This window comes from Xenopus laevis, chromosome 6S, assembly GCF_017654675.1.
Source record: "Xenopus laevis strain J_2021 chromosome 6S, Xenopus_laevis_v10.1, whole genome shotgun sequence".
In the NCBI taxonomy this organism is placed as follows: domain Eukaryota; kingdom Metazoa; phylum Chordata; class Amphibia; order Anura; family Pipidae; genus Xenopus; species Xenopus laevis.
In genome coordinates, this window is record NC_054382.1 from 105,126,458 (window position 1) to 105,142,721 (window position 16,264).

General features: G+C 37.5%; 1 protein-coding gene and 1 long non-coding RNA gene across 2 annotated transcripts in view; both read left to right on the forward strand.

The window, feature by feature from the left end:
* The window catches only part of LOC108719737 (phosphatidylinositol 3,4,5-trisphosphate-dependent Rac exchanger 2 protein-like), a 191,465-nt gene that overhangs the window by 112,817 nt on the left and 62,384 nt on the right, over positions 1–16,264 (forward strand). Inside the window, 4 exon segments of the mRNA XM_041567702.1 lie at positions 724–987; positions 12,320–12,462; positions 13,349–13,443; positions 15,233–15,315. Coding sequence (XP_041423636.1) covers positions 724–987; positions 12,320–12,462; positions 13,349–13,443; positions 15,233–15,315 — 585 coding nt within the window.
* Positions 2,901–14,231, forward strand: LOC121395163. The gene is made up of 3 exons (XR_005962303.1): positions 2,901–3,095; positions 12,320–12,462; positions 13,349–14,231. It is a non-coding gene; the product is annotated as an uncharacterized LOC121395163 (long non-coding RNA).

Here is a 16,264-nt window from a genome sequence, read left to right on the forward strand (position 1 = left end):
ACCATCATTATAAAAAATCCACTACACTATAGTGGATGTTTAAAGGACAAGGAAAACTGAAGCTGATAGGTTAGGTATCCCCAGTAAAGTTTCCCTCCTGACCAATGGTCCTTTAGTAAAGATGAACCGTAACAAAGTAGTTTGGTGCCTCTCCGCCATCTTTCTGAGTGTTCAATGGCCTTGGCAATAGACTCATGAATAGAGTGCAGTTGAGTGAAATTCTCTGATTTTACTCTCCTGTGCATGAGCAAGTATAAATCTGTTGTAGGTACAAGTGAGAAAATTGTAGTATCAGAAACCCCCCTTTTCTGAACGGTGTAGTGGTGTCCATTAAGAGAGCAATAGCCTGAATTCAGGTGCCTAACAAGCTCCAGACAAGAGACTGGCAAAATTCAACAAAATGCTTAACCCCCACCAATGCCAGTGGGAATGAGAAGCCGATTGCAAGGGAATCAGTTTCTGTTTCTCTAACAGCTTTAGGCTAAGTTCCCTAATGTCACCTTTATTTCATCTGTAATTTATATCTTGGTCTTCCCCAGAACAGCAGCATATTCATCAAACTGTCTGTTCAGTGCCGTTTCCATGTAATTTATGACAAGACAGCAAAACAGCCCCATTCATGTTCCCCATTCCATTTTAAAACACAATGTTTATTCAGAACCCCCCTTTGTAAATATGCACATCTTGTAACAGCTTTATTAATAGTCTCTCATGTGCACTTAGTTTTCTAGACTACTAAAAAACAGAGCCTGGCCAAACTTCAAACAAGCAAAGACAAAGACCTCACCTTTGCATAGCAGTGACTTCTGCCCAACAAACTGCCATATCAATGTGATGGAGGTCTCATACCCCAAAGCATCCACGTCTCTTGGCAGTGCTTTTGGGGTTCAACTTGACAGCAGAAGACAGGCCTCACAGGACAAGGAGAAGAAGCATTCTGAACAAGTTGAGCCTTCTGGAAACTTTGCTGAAAGGATGAAGGAACAGGTAAACCTTTAAACCTGTCGTCTGTTTTAATTGTTGAATTGACTTGTGATTTTTGGATTGTTTCTGTTTCACCCAATAACTGCTGGGATCATATTGGGAAAACTCCTTAATACATTTCTTTCAGCTAGCAGTGAAGTTATAGGGCATGTAATAGAATGGTTCTCCAGCTTTTTGTTCTTTAATATATTGCATTGTCAATGTTATACTGCCATTTTCTTACTCCAGGATGTATAAAATTCAGAGTGATGGGTGAATAGAGAAATAGAGGAATAGAGGCATAAATTGCCCTGGGAGATGAATCAGATAGACCATGTTATTTACCTATTAAGTGCTTAGTTTTAATTTTACGTCTTTAAAATATGTTTTACCATTCATTTTTCTGGAAATCCTTCCTTTCTTAACTCCTTCCTCCTTAACTGTTAATTCTCTTGCTATATTTGAATGCCTCTCTACTTTCTCTCTTTGCTGAGCTGTAGATAGTAAGGTCTGTGTGCCTTTCCTTATAATATACTTTGTTATATTGTAGTTGCCTTCCTCTGGATAGTATCTGTTGCACTAATATCTTTCTGTAGACTACGTTTTCACACGTAATGCAGTAACCAAGGCCAGGGTTCACCAGTGACCTACAATGTGGCAACATTAATGCTTTTTTTTGTGCTATTGCATATTATTGCAAGTCAATTTGTTTGCCATATTGTCATTCATAAAACCATGCCATTCCAAAAATATAATTTTAAATTGAATACTTTAAACAAATACAAATGGCAAATTTAACTGCCTATAAGTGTGAGGCTCTGACTGTAAACTCCAGTGTAAAGGGATACTTTCATGGGAAAACATGTTTTTTTCAAAATGAGTCAGTTAATAGTGCTGCTCCAGCAGAATTCTGCACTGAAATCCATTTTTTCAAGAGCAAAGAGATTTTTTCAAATTTAATTTTGAAATCTGGCATGGGGCTAGACATATTGTCAGTTTCCTAGGTCCTGTCAGTCATGATCGAACGATTAAATCCTTCGAATCGAACGATTCGAAGGATTTTAATCCAACGATCGAAGGAATATCCTTCGATCAAAAAAACTTAGGCAAGCCTATGGGGACCTTCCCCATAGGCTAACATTGACTTCGGTAGCTTTTATTTGCCGAACTAGGGGGTCGAAGTTTTTTTTAAAGAGACAGTACTTCGACTATCGAATGGTCGAATAGTCGAACGATTTTTAGTTCGAATCCTTCGATTCGAAGTCGTAGTCGTAGTCGAAGGTCGAAGTAGCCCATTCGATGGTCGAAGTAGCCCAAAAAAACCTTCGAAATTCGAAGTTTTTTTACTTCACTCGAATTTAGTGAATCGGCCCCTAAAACTATATTTACACATTAGTGTGTAAATATAGTTTAAATATCCATACCAATTTTTGTTAGTCCTCCCCCTAAAAGACAATTTTAATTGTATTTGATTCAGCAGTTAGGATTGGGAATTGGAATTTAGAATAGTCCATCTGCTATAAGTTCGCTCACTCTTTAATACAGCAAGGACCACTACATGAACCTTTTTTTGGCCATGTTTATACCAAGCAATCAAACAAGTGGAAGCATTTGTGAAACTGAAGCAATTGTGAAATGTAGACTGAATATTTGCATTCCCATATAAAGGAGCAAATGTGTTAATTGATCACATTTTGAGCTTTGAATGTCAGTAGTAGTTAAAATAGATAGCAAGGGTTCCATTACAAATGGTGAGATTCAATAACTGTTTCATGTATTACCGACTGATATAATTTAATATGATGTAACTTATTTCATTATTATTTTTCTGAATGGACAGATGATGTCAGGTGGAATGCTGCTTTTGCATCTAAATGCTGTAACTTTACTTAGAATACCATCTAACATGTGTTAACTTGTATTTTCCTGTTAAGGGAAACTTAAACCAATGGTGAATGCCCAGCATACAATAACAACCATGGCTGCACCATCTGGACACTCTCTTGGCCAACGAGACGGCCATGGCCTACGCTACCTGAAGATCTAGAAACACAAGATATCTACCAAAAGTTACTGAGCAAACTGCGATCAGCACTGGTGGAGGTGGAAACGTGTGTTGCCCAGATTGATGAGTAAGTCATTTGGGACACTACTGGGGGGCGGAGTTTGTCTGTTTTTCAAATGTACAAAAGGCAACAGACACAATGTACTGATGAATTACTCTATATATTTGTATTTTAGTTGTGTGTTCATGTTTCCATTTTGGAACACACACACCATACATATTGGGCTTGCTTGTTGGGAGTGCCAGTTAAAATGATTGTTGAATATATTTTGTATAAAATTACCAATTACAGGAAAAGGAAACTGCAGAGATTTGGCCCTTCTGTAGTTCTTACAGTTAGAAAGGTAGAACAGAATGGCGAGGGGGCTGTTGGTTATACAGTGCTCAGGCAACCTGCAATATATTCACAATGTAGATGTATATTTTGATGCCTAAATGTTGAGGAAGCCTCTTGAGCTAAGATGTATATAAGTTAATCATTCGTTTCTGCTTTAAATGAACGACTCATATAAAAACTCAGATCTAATTAAAAATCATGACTTCTAGCTTGACTATTTCATTATTTTCCTTGTAAGCTTAAATTTACCCTTCTCACTGCCCCAAAGAATATATGAACATTGATGCTTTATTTAAATCCTCTTTAATAACTGTCTCCTTTATCCTGAAATAATAGTCTCATAAAATATTAATGTCTTCATGTATATTTTAGGAACTTCTCTAATTTTGGACAACCATGATTGTCTTTTATTTTCTTTCCTTTGCCTATTTATAAACGGTGCTATTTATAGGGAATCCTACCATCTCACTAATGTAAGAGCACACCTTATTATCTATCTATTATACATAAACTGTCATTTTACATGCACTATAATCCATTTTATGAGAGAATACTTTTTAACTGAACTGTGCATCGTTCCTCAGTTTTATCAAGTCTGCATAAAAGAACTGGTAGTTTAAACAGGTAACATTCTTTATCCTAACCCATTACATGGCATTGTAATATTAGGGTATCTGTACTGGCCATATAGGATACTGTGCATTAGATTGATCAGCTCAGCTTATTTGTTTTCAATTTTTCTACTATCCCACAAGAGTTTAATTAGTTGTTTGGACACCTGCCCAAGCAATTATATAGTTTGATTAGAAACTGAGAGACCCATTAAAAATAGGTGCACATATTTGTAATTTTGTATAGTTTGAGACTTGACCAAGTACACCCCATCTTATCTGGTGCCCCAATCTGGTCATTTTTTTAAGTCTGAACTTGGCACTAGGATACCAGCTGTCGCCTGCCTTCATGTACAAAAGAGATATAAGGGGTAGAGAAAAATAAAAGAGAACAAAAAAGACAATGCAATAATAAGGGCAAGTCAAAATAAAGTCAGGCCGTGGTGTAAGGTGTTCTTGTAGGTCCTTGGTTTGGTTTATGCCCAAGTTACCTTATGTTTTTCTGCTTATGTGTAGAACTCGGCAAATCCTTTGAGAAATTATTAGGAAATTATATGGCTTTGGGACGAGAATATCAGGACAGTGAGCTTATATTTATCCTCAATTGATATTAAAGCGCCTAAAACTTTGTAAAAGCTGCTGTACTACTCAAAATGTACAAAACAAAAGCCTCAACGGCTCTCCGTGTTCTAAAGGTATATATACGCAAACATCCTCAATTTAATCTACTTGTTAGTTATCTGTTATAAGATGGAAAACAAAGGGTTATAGAGCACCATATTAATGATAACCCCACATTTTCATAGCCAGCATGACTCAATTATTCACTAAAACTGCAGTGCCAGCCAGCAGTTCTCTTAGAAAATGTTAATGCAAACCAAATATTAGCATTTTCTGTATTTGAGGATTGTATCATATTTGTTAATAACTCTCTGGGCTCAGGCCTTGATAAATATACCAAAGGAGGACATGTACAGATCATTAGAGAGGTAAATATATGGTTTAATTAGACAGAGCCTGTAATTAGGGGATACCAGCTGGGCAGATTTTTGCGCCTCCTACTACTCCTCATCCATAACAGTGCCCAAATCTGTTTCCCACTTGTTCCGTTGCACTTCTAAGTCACCCTCATGCACATCATGTTGTAGCTGTCAGGGAGCCGGGAGCCCCCTCTGGGAGTAGTCCGGATCTAGGAGGAAGCCCCTCAGGAGGGATCAGGGTCGTGGTATCCAGGGGTTAGGCAAGAGAATAATCAAAGTCCAAGCACAGGTCAGAAGGCAGGCGGAATACAAACAAAGTCCAGGGCAAGGCAGGGGGTCAATGGCAGGCAGAGTAACAGCGAAGTCCAGGTCCAGGCAAGGGGTCACTCCAAGGAATCAGGCAGAAATAGCAGGGAAAACAGCAAGGGAACCCAGGAATCTCTTAGGGAACAGGATCCTATTTTCGGGCGCCATCTTGGCGCCTCAGGCGTTCTTTTATCTTTGAATTTGGCGCCCTTGCGCCAGCGTCAGCGCGCCTGCGACCGTCGCGCCGTGCTGGCGTCACTGCGCCGGCGTCGGAACCCACGTGGGTTGACTGGGCGCCGCCATCTTGGATTCTTCGCCGCCGGGAGCGGACGCGACTCCTCGCGCTCCCGGCGGTCTTGACAGTAGCCTACCATATAGCATAGTAATAAGGCCTTTGGTGTGACCCTCATAAAGGTATATCAGGAAAGGGTGAATGGAAACCGAATAGTTATGGTGCTTGTGGGTAGCCTTAAAGGACAACTAAAGCTTAACTAAAGAAATAGGGTAGACATGCTGTACATTATGCTTCTGTACCAGCCCAAGGCAACCACAGCCATTTAGCAGTACAAATCTGTGTCTCCAAAGATGCCACAGTAGCTCCCGATCTTATTTTCTGCTGATTTATTGCACATGCTCTGTGCTGCTGTCACTTACTGAGTTAGGGACCCACTCACAATATACAGTAAACATAGAATAGAAATGTCACAATATAAGACTGATTAGTAATTAATACAGATAATTACTACACGGCAGCATAGAAACCAGTGCAACTTGCATCAGAATTTAATAATCAGCCCTGTAGCATCAGCTTATATTACAGGCCAACCTAATTAACGACCCCTAAGCTTAGCTTCTCAACAGCTGCTCAGAGCCCACTGAGCATGTGAGTGTCACAGACACTTTCCAAGATGGTGACCCCCTGTGACAGGTTTAAAATTCTGAATCACTGCTGCTATCAAGAAGGTGAAACTTTAGGCTGGTGCAATAAGATCATTATATAAAATATGTCATTTTTAGCCATATTCATTTTTATGGTTTAGTTCTCCTTTAAGGACACAGTTGAGCCTCTGAAAGTTCAGCCATTGTGATATATGAAATTAGTCTTTCAATTGTCATTTTCATTTTGCCATACATCTCCCAAGGTGATCTTCCAAAGGGCTTATTATACCCTGGTTAGACATCAATACAGATACTCCAGATATTTGTACCAGGTGCACATAGGGACCTTCATACAAATGATGTGGAGTTGTAGTAAGATCACTTCATATTGGGGGAAAATTTTGGACACTTTGAAGGCAGTGTTACAGATCACTATTCATAGAAAAAAAATTACGTATTTTGGCTGTAATACAAGACCTTAAGGGTGATCTATTGCGAAAATTTATATATAATATAAGCTTCATCTCACTGAAATAAAAAAATTGGAATTAAAAATTCTGTACTGTTTATGAAATTATCAAGTTACTCTTTACTCTTCCCCTCTGAGCAACCTTTTCTCTTCATGCAGAAGGTTGGAGTCAGTTTTTGATAGGGATGCACCGAATCCACTATTTTGGATTCGGCCGAACCCCCGAATCCTTTGCTAAAGATTCGGCCGAATACCGAACCCTAATTTGGGATGGGAAAGGGGAAACATTTTTTACTTCCTTGGTTTTTGACAAAAAAACACTCAATTTCCGTCCCCGCCCCTAATTTGCATATGCAAATTAGGATTCGGATTCGGTTCCCCTGGGCAGAAGGATTCGGCCGAATACTGCTGAAAAAAGGCAGAATCCTGGCCGAATCCCAAACCGAATCCTGGATTCGGTGCATCCCTAGTTTTTGACAATTAGGTCTAAGACATTCTTTTGGGTGGGTTGCCCCTTTGCCTAGGTGCTCGCTCTTTAATAATATCCGTCTCTAATGTAAATCCTGTTTCTCTGGGCGCAGGGTGTGTGTCAGTCATTAATTTTTTTACCTTGTGTTTGTGCTGAGTTGGTTATTTGAGTTAGAACTAAAACCATCTGCTAAGAAAGGGAGCCCCCTAAAATATGTATTAAACCTGTCAATCAAAATCTAAACCTCAGCATGAAGAGTGACAGGTTGCAGAGAGTGAAATACTGAAGAGTAACTTGATTATTTCTTAAACAATACAGAATTTTTAATTTCTAATATTTATAAAGTGTCTTATTTCAGTGAGATGAAGCTTATATTCAATTTTCATTTTTGCGATAAGCTTATTCAATACCAATCACTTTTTCTCCTTGAGGCATTACTATTGGCTAAGAGGTTAATTACCCAAAATTGGAGGAACCTTGCTCCTCCTACCTTTTCTAACAGGCAACAGGTAATGCAGGATACTTGTAGTTAACTAACTAGTGTATACTAAAAGAGGGTTTTGAATTTTGAATTGATGTGAATTTTATTTTAGTCTAATCAATTGTACTCACAACTCGAAAGGAAGGTTATTTATGAGAAAATTTGAACGTCTAAAATACGATCTAATGGGAACGAACTGAAAATTCGATTCATATTCGAATCAAATATGAACAAAACTCTAATAGAATTTTCCTCCAAAAAAACTTGAATGTCAGGAAGGCAATTAACATCTTCATATGGGTCAACAGACGAAAATTCAACTGTTTCCGTGGTCAATGTGTGATAAATCTTACATTCGAATTTCCATTCAAGTTGGTACTTTTAAATTAGAATTTGTGAGTTTTGACACTACGGGGCCGATTCACTAAGGGTCGAATATCGAGGGTTAATTAACCCTCGATATTCGACTAGGAACTAAAATCCTTCGACTTTGAATATCGAAGTCGAAGGATTTAGCGCAGATAGTTCGATCGAACGATCGAAGGATAATTCCTTCGATCGAACGATTAAATCCTTCGAATTGAACGATTCGAAGGATTTAAATCCAACGATCGAAGGAATATCCTTCGATCAAAAAAAGTTAGCCAAGCCTATGGGGACCTTCCCCATAGGCTAACATTGACTTCGGTAGCTTTTAGATGGCGAACTAGGGGGTCGAAGTTTTTTTTAAAGAGACAGTACTTCGACTATCGAATGGTCGAATAGTAGAACGATTTTTACTTTGAATCCTTCGATAGTCGTAGTCGAAGGTCGAAGTAGCCCATTCGATGGTCGAAGTAGCCCAAAAAAAACGTTGAAATTCAACGTTTTTTAACTTCGAATCCTTCGCTCGAAGTTAGTGAATCGGCCCCTAAAAAAAATTTGAATTTACCATTTAATCCTTAATAAATCTGCCCCCAAATGTTATAACCTGGGGCCCTTGGATGGATATATACCCCCAAACACATCCCAACACAAAACCATAATGATATGCAGTGAATATTCTTTACATCAGTTGTCTGTTTGCTGTACTTTTTTTTCACCATTCCACAGAGATTGTTTTTTTTTTGAGATTTTGTTAATGTCAATTTTGCCTCTCTTCTATTTATGTTGCTTTGTAAATCTCACTATACATTGTTTGGGGCATTGTGAATTTTACGGTGTTTTATTTGTACTCAATAAACAGAGATAAATAGATGTGTCTGTATGTATAATACAAAAATATATTTATGTATATTTATCCTAACATGCTGTAAAATTGGCTTGACTTATCCCAGTCATATTCCCTTTATTTAATGTTTATTCACCCGGACTAATAAAAGGAACAAATTCTGACAAATGAATTGTTAGATCTGTCACATTAGCTACTTACAGACCTGGCAGAGCAATTGTCAACACAGGATTTGTATCATGGGCGATAAGAGAGGAACAAAGCACATTGCAGTGTTCATTTCAATCCTTGTTGTTGCCAATGAATGGGTATCGCTTGTTCAACCTTATCACACAAGCAAAGTTTCCTGCTCTGATTTCTAATTCTATGCAGGTCAGCGCTGAGTTCTTCTTGTTAACGCTCTACATGATTCCTATTTAATGTCCTTATCTTTTCTTTTAGCATAAAAGCAGGGCACATCAACCCACACAAATGTGAAACAAGTATTTCCTTAACAATGTTTGTCATCTATTGTGTTCTGAATGGTGCTGAGAAATGGTGCATGGCTGTTGTGCTCAGTGATCATTAACAGAAATATTCAGAAAGATTTATTTTGATATTGTGTAGAAGTACTTCCTACACAGGTAAAAACATAGATAAAAAAGCCCTGCTGTATTGATTTAAAGGCACATGATTATTTTTTTGTTTTTGTGCAATGGAGATGAATGAATTGTATTCATGATTCACAACACAACCTATTTCCAGCATTAGATCGAGTGAAGGAATAGAATAAAAAATACTTCGAATTTCGAATGTTTTTTTTTGGCTACTTCGACCATCGAATTGGCTACTTCAACCACGACTTCGAATCGAACGATTCGAACTAAAAATCATTCGACTATTCGACCATTCCATAGTCGAAGTACTGTCTCTTTAAGAAAAACTTCGACCCCCTACTACGCCACCTAAAACCTACCAAGGTGCAATGTTAGCCTATGGGGAAGGTCCCCATAGGCTTCCTGCCAATTTTTTGGTCGAAGAAAAATCATTCGATTGATGGACTAAAATCCTTCGAATCGAACGATTCAAAGGATTTAATCGAATATCGAAGTCGAAGGATTTACTGCAAATAGTTTTACCGCAAATTAATTAACCCTCGATATTCAACCATATGTAAATCTGCCCCTTAATGTTTTCTGTTGACTATACTTTTGCCTATTCTTCATCAAAAAATTAACTTTTTGTTGTTGTTTTGTAGTAAACAGAAAAATGGTTAAAATATTTCAGATTTCTTGTTTTTTGTGAGCATTTGTGTTACAAGAAGTAGTCTGTTAATCAAATTTACAGTTCCATTTAAACTTTCTTTATAATGGACTCCTCCTTGTCTGTAAGACCAACAAAGGTAGGAGCTGGGAAAATTGTGCTTTTGTGCAGAGCTTATTATCTGTTATAAGGACTCAGAATTAAAAGAGGTTATAAATGAAAAAAAAAATCAGTTACAGTGGCGTAACAACTAGTGTTGGGCAAATTTCTCCTGAAAAATTCACGAAAAATCGTGAAATTGGAAAGTTCACAAAAAAATCATGAAATTCGAAAGTTTTCACTAAAAAATCTAGCAATTCGAACGTTTTCACTAAAAAATCGAGCAATTCGAGTGTTTTAACTAAAATCGAGCAATTTGAAAGTTTTCACAAAAAAATCGAGCAATTCGAACGTTTTCACTAAAAAATCAAGCAATTCAAACGTTTTTACAAAAAAATTGAGCAATTCGAACGTTTTGCCAAAAAAATCTTGCAAATCTTGAAATTGATTTATTGAATTTATTCGCCTGCGGCGAAACAAAGAAATGTTATTTCACATATTGGGCATTGATTCCGAATAGCAATACTTCAGGTCTACATTGCCCATTCATCAAGCTTATAGTGGGGAATCGGTTGCCAGGCAGGATTTGGGATCTGTGATCCTTGTGGGCAACTGGGCCAGGACAGAATTGTCTGGTAATGGTAATGGCTGAGAACAGGCAGGAACATTTTTCTAATGTCAACCAAAGAATACCTATACATATAGTGACTGCTGCTGTTTTATTTAAAGTTATCAGAAAAAGTAACCACATCTAACCCCCCCCCCCACCAGAATTCTAATATTTTTTTGTATAATTGTCTACTGGTTAGCAAATCACAATTGCATCTGTAATAAAGGCAGAAGTGTGTTAAAGTCCCATGTACAAGTTGTGCACCACACATTCTCATTATGCTTTAGAACTTCCTTTAGATTGTTAGGCTTCTGCAAAACATTGTGTTTGGTTTAAAAAGTTAACCTTGATCTTTGACTGCAGTCATAGTACAAGTATAGAATCCATTATCCAGAAGCCCATTATCCAAAAAGCTCTGAATTATGGGACGGCCATCTCCCGTAGACCCCATGTTAATCAAATAATTTATAATTTTCTTAATTACCTTCTCTGTAATAATAAAACAGACCCTTGTACCTGCACTAATATTCCACTTAATATGATTCAAACTATTAGTTGTTTAAATATGCATTCTGGGTCTGGGGGGTGTAGTTTATCTCTATTATATGCATTACCAATAATAAAACAGAAAAAAAAACATTACAAGTACAAAAATGCCACTTAATATGATTTAATACAAGTTGGTTAATATGCATTCTGGGGGTATAGTTTTCCTTTAATATATGGATAGACTACAGTAGAACCCCCATTTTACATTTTTCAGGGGACCAGGAAAAACTATGTAAAATCCGGGAAAATGTAAAATCAGGGAAATGTGTTTAAGGGATTGTTCAACTTCCAAACACCCTTTTCAGTTCAATCGTTTTCAGATTGTTCCACAGAAATAAAGACTTTTATTAAATACTTTCCATTTTTTTTACTTTTAACTGTTTGTTCCAAAATCTAAGTTTAAATTTTAATGTTTCATTCTGGCTGTTCAGTAATTCAGGTGCACACTCTAAACGGTTACAATTTTGCAACATTTAGTTGATACATTTCTCAGCGACATCTCTGGAGTATTAGCAACTATTGTATCAAACTTAAAATCAGGGGACTTAAATAGAAATTCCACTGTATTTATATCTATGTTTATGTCACAAAAGGATGAAAAAGAACGTAGGTTATTATACCATTTAAATTGACCTCCCTTATAATTTTGTAATCACAGACTTTGATCCTAAAAGATATCACATTAATAGGGTGCATTAAAAAAAGAACAAGTATAAATAAATGGTTTATTTAGTTAATAGTAACACCAGCCTTTTCATTTTTCTGTTAAAACTATGAATACTTCTCTTACTGCTCTTTCTTTTATTGCTGCATTTCTGTGTTTAAATATTCAATATTTAATATAAAAAGGTTTCTATCCTTTGAATAAACTGAGGATACTGGGCACCTTGCCAGGGGGTAAGTCTATTCATATTTATTTTTTTCGGAAGATATTTGTGGTTCAAGTAAATATAAAAAATGCAACTTCATTTTGATGGATGTGACATGAAAATGATATATTTCTTTATCTTTGTAGCCTTTTGTCTTCAATAACCTGTTCTCCCAAGCAGGAACGTAAAACAGAGATGCTGATAACTTCAGAGTGTGATAATGAAAAGGGAGAGAAGAATGGCAAGCGGGTCTGCTTCCATGTGGCTGGTGAGGAACAAGAAGATTCAGGGCATGACACCATCAGCAACAGAGATTCCTACAGGTAATGCTAAGCTCATGCTAATATATATTATAGTGTATTAATGGGGTTCTGGGACAAACAACATTAAACCCAGCATGTGATAAAGCCAGGTCAGATGTTCTCACTGAGGTGCCGCTAAGTTCAGAAGCTGTTTCTCAACTCAATAACAAACATGAACTCTAGGGGCAGATTTATCAAGTGTCGAATTTCGAATAAAAAAAAAAATTTGAAATTCAAATAAAAAAAGACCAACCGAAATGTATTTCAAAAAATCTTTTTTTTTTTCAGGTGACTAGTCCATTTTTGTTTGAATTTGAATCATATGAATCGAAGTAATAGCGCATTAGATCGAATTCGAATCGAAGTTTAGATTTTTCAAAGTCTACCAATTAACTCCAAACAGGTTCTAGGAGGTCTACCATAGGCTAAAACAGCAATTCAGCAGCTTTGAGACGGCGAATGGTCATATTCTAAATTTTAAAGAGACAGTACATGATAAATTTTGATATTCGGTTTTTCTAATTTTTTTCAAATTCGAATCAAATTTGGACTTTTCCCGAGTCGAAGTAATTAAAATTTTCACTTTGACCCTTGATAAATCTGCCCCTAAATGATAGGGTCGTGTTCAACACATTGCCTAACTCAATGTCTAATCCCCAGTGATATACAACATGGCAGTTACCTGCTCAAAGAAATATAAAATGTCATGTCCCCAGATAGGAAAAACAAAGTGAAAAATCCCTAGCTCAATAAAAATATATATATATAGATGTTCTATTTCTATTCATTGAAGCTATGTTGGACACAGAGCATATTGCCCCTCTAATGGTGGGTACGGGCATTCATTCAAGGCTGTTTTGTTGGGTTGTAAATGACGGATTTCTGATATTCCTTTTTCACTGCACAGCGATTGTAACAGCAATAGAAACTCCATTGCTTTGTTTACAAGTATCTGCAGCAGCCAGTGCAGTTCTTACCTCCAGAGCGACGAAATGGATTCTGGTAAGATCTTTTGCTGCTCATGTTTTCTACTCATGAATGATTTTATTTGCTTTCCTTACCCTCCCCATGCTTCAGACACACTAATCCCCTTTGCATGGCTGTGCATTGAAAAGGCCAATAACTGCAGTAATATAAATTCCTAACAGTACAGAAAGCCTAAGAAAATGATAGTAAAACTATTTCATATACAGATATATTTTGTACTGAAAACCTGGACTACCTGTATGTAATGGTAAAGGTATATATTATATTTGTGTAAAACTCAGGTTGATTTGTTTTCCCTCATATTCTGGGGTATCACAAGATACTGTATGGAGCACATGGCATTAAAGATCTGCCTCCTTTATTAGCTTCTTTGGCTAGTGTGACATGTTGAGTTGTAAGAGTCTTGCAACCACTAGTGCCACCTGATAAAATGGGTGCAAAGTTTTGCACGTATTTGTTAAAGGTACTTGTGCACCAACACTCTCCTTGGATTTCTGCCTATCTCCAGTACATCTACCCAGCTAGGGCAACTAGTGACTGTGGGGAACCCTGGAGCAGGTCTCCTCAGTTTTCTGCAACAGACTTGCGTCAAATGAATCGCATGCTATTTAAATTTTTGTCACTTACATTGGTGCACTGGAAGACACATTAGTCCCTGCATACAATTCATGAAAGCACTGCGTATCTTGACAGCGCTATATAAATAAATGATGATGAAAACTCACCACATGGCAGCAATGGCACATGATTTAAAGGAGACCTAAAGCCTAAATAAAGAAGTAGACTAGAAATGTTGTACATTATGTTTTGGGCTTCTGTACCAGCCGAAGGCAACCACAGCCCTTTAGCAGTAAAGATCGGTGTCTCCAAAGATGCCCCAGTAGCTCCCCATCTTCTTTTCTGCTGATTCACTGCCCATGCTCTGTGCTGCTGTCACTGACTGAGCTTAGGGACCCACTCACAATATACAGTACACATAAAATATAATTGTCACAATTAGTGATGGGCAAATTTATTCGCCAGGCGCGAATTCGCGGCGAATTTGCGCGTTTCGCTGCCAGCGAATAAATTTGCGAAACGCCTGCGAAAATTTGCAGTAAAAATTCGCAAAAAATGGGCGCTGGCGTCAAAAACGGGCGCCGGCGTCAAAAAAACGGGCGCCGTTTCGAGAATTTTTCGCTGTTTCGCGAATTTCGCTCGAAATTCGAGAATTTTTTGGCGAAGCGAAACGGCGCAAATTCGCCCATCACTAGTCACAATATAAGGCTGATTAGTAATTAATACAAACAATTAGTACATGGCAGCACAGAAACCAGTGCAATTAGCATCAGAATTTAATAATCAGCCCTGTAGCATCAGCTTATATTACAGGCCAACCTCATTTTCTACTTGATCATTAGTGACGACCCCTAAGCTTAGCTTCTCAACAGCTGCTCAGAGCCCACTGAGCATGTGAGTGTCACAGACACTTTCCAAGATGGTGACCCCCTGTGACAAGTTTGAAGTCCTGGATCATTGCTGCTATTGACAAGCTGAAACTTTAGACTGTGTCAATAAGTTCAGTATGTAAAATATGGCATTTTTAGCCACATTAATTTTTAGGGTTTAGTTCTCCTTTAAACTCTTTTTCAGGCATCAAGTTCCACTGCTTGAAGTAAAATATATTATAGACGTATGCTTGCTGTATATAGTGAGAGAACACTGAAGAAATACTTCCATTTGTGCTGAAGCATAGTCAGAAACTTGCTTCACTTTCTGGATCAGCAGAAAGTGAATTAACACAATTGCTTGTTTTTATGCCTAGGTGATGAATTACCCTTAGGTGTACGCATTTCACATGACAAGCAAGACAAACTGCATAGCTGTTTAGAACATCTATTTAGTCAGGTATGTAATTATAAGTATAAAATTGTACATACATACAATATGAACCTTTTAAATAGAACTTTTGTTGGAAATGTGTTATACGGTTATGATTTATTTACTTGATTTAAACATAAGCAGATGAATTTTTAATAAAGAAGAATTTCAGTTTACACACATTTCTACCTCTTGGCAAAGATGCTATACTCCCAAGCGAATTCCTCTGTAATAAAGCTCTTCCATATCTGTTCTTCCAAAAGCTGGCCCCATGCAGGAGAAGGAGCAGAATATTTGTGTGTCTCATGGGCCCGTCATTTAGACCACTAAGTAAAAGTGCAGGGAAGCACAAGTTGCCCATCAGGTTTTCTTGTTAAAGGGCATGTAAAGGCAAACAAATAAAATCCCATTTTTATTTTCTTTAATGAAAAAGAAACCTATCTCCTATATACTTTAATTAAAAAATGTGAACCGTTTTTATAAGAAACCTGACTGTATGCAGTGAAATTCTCCCTTCATTTACTGCTGTGGATAGGAATTGTCAGATGGTCCCTAACTGCTGAGCAGGGAAACAATCATACTTATGAACACCAGGGGGAGCCCCCGCCTTACTTCCCAGCCATGCAGAACTCAAGCAGCTTTGTTTATGACGATCCCTAAGCAGCCCAGACCACACTGAGCATGTGCACATTCTTAGGGGCAGATTTACATAGGGTCGAATACTGAAGGTTAATTAACCCTCGATATTCGACTGTCAAAGTTAAATCCTTCGACTTCAAATATCGAAGTCAAAGGACTTACCGCAATTAGTTCGATAGAACGAAAAATCATCCGAAGGATTTTAATCCATCGATCGAACAATTTTTATACGACCAAAAAAAGCTTAGAATACCTATGGGGACCTTCCCCATAGGCTAACATTGAGGTTCGCGAAGTAGGGGGTCAAAGTTTTTTTTTAAAGAGACAGTACTTCGAC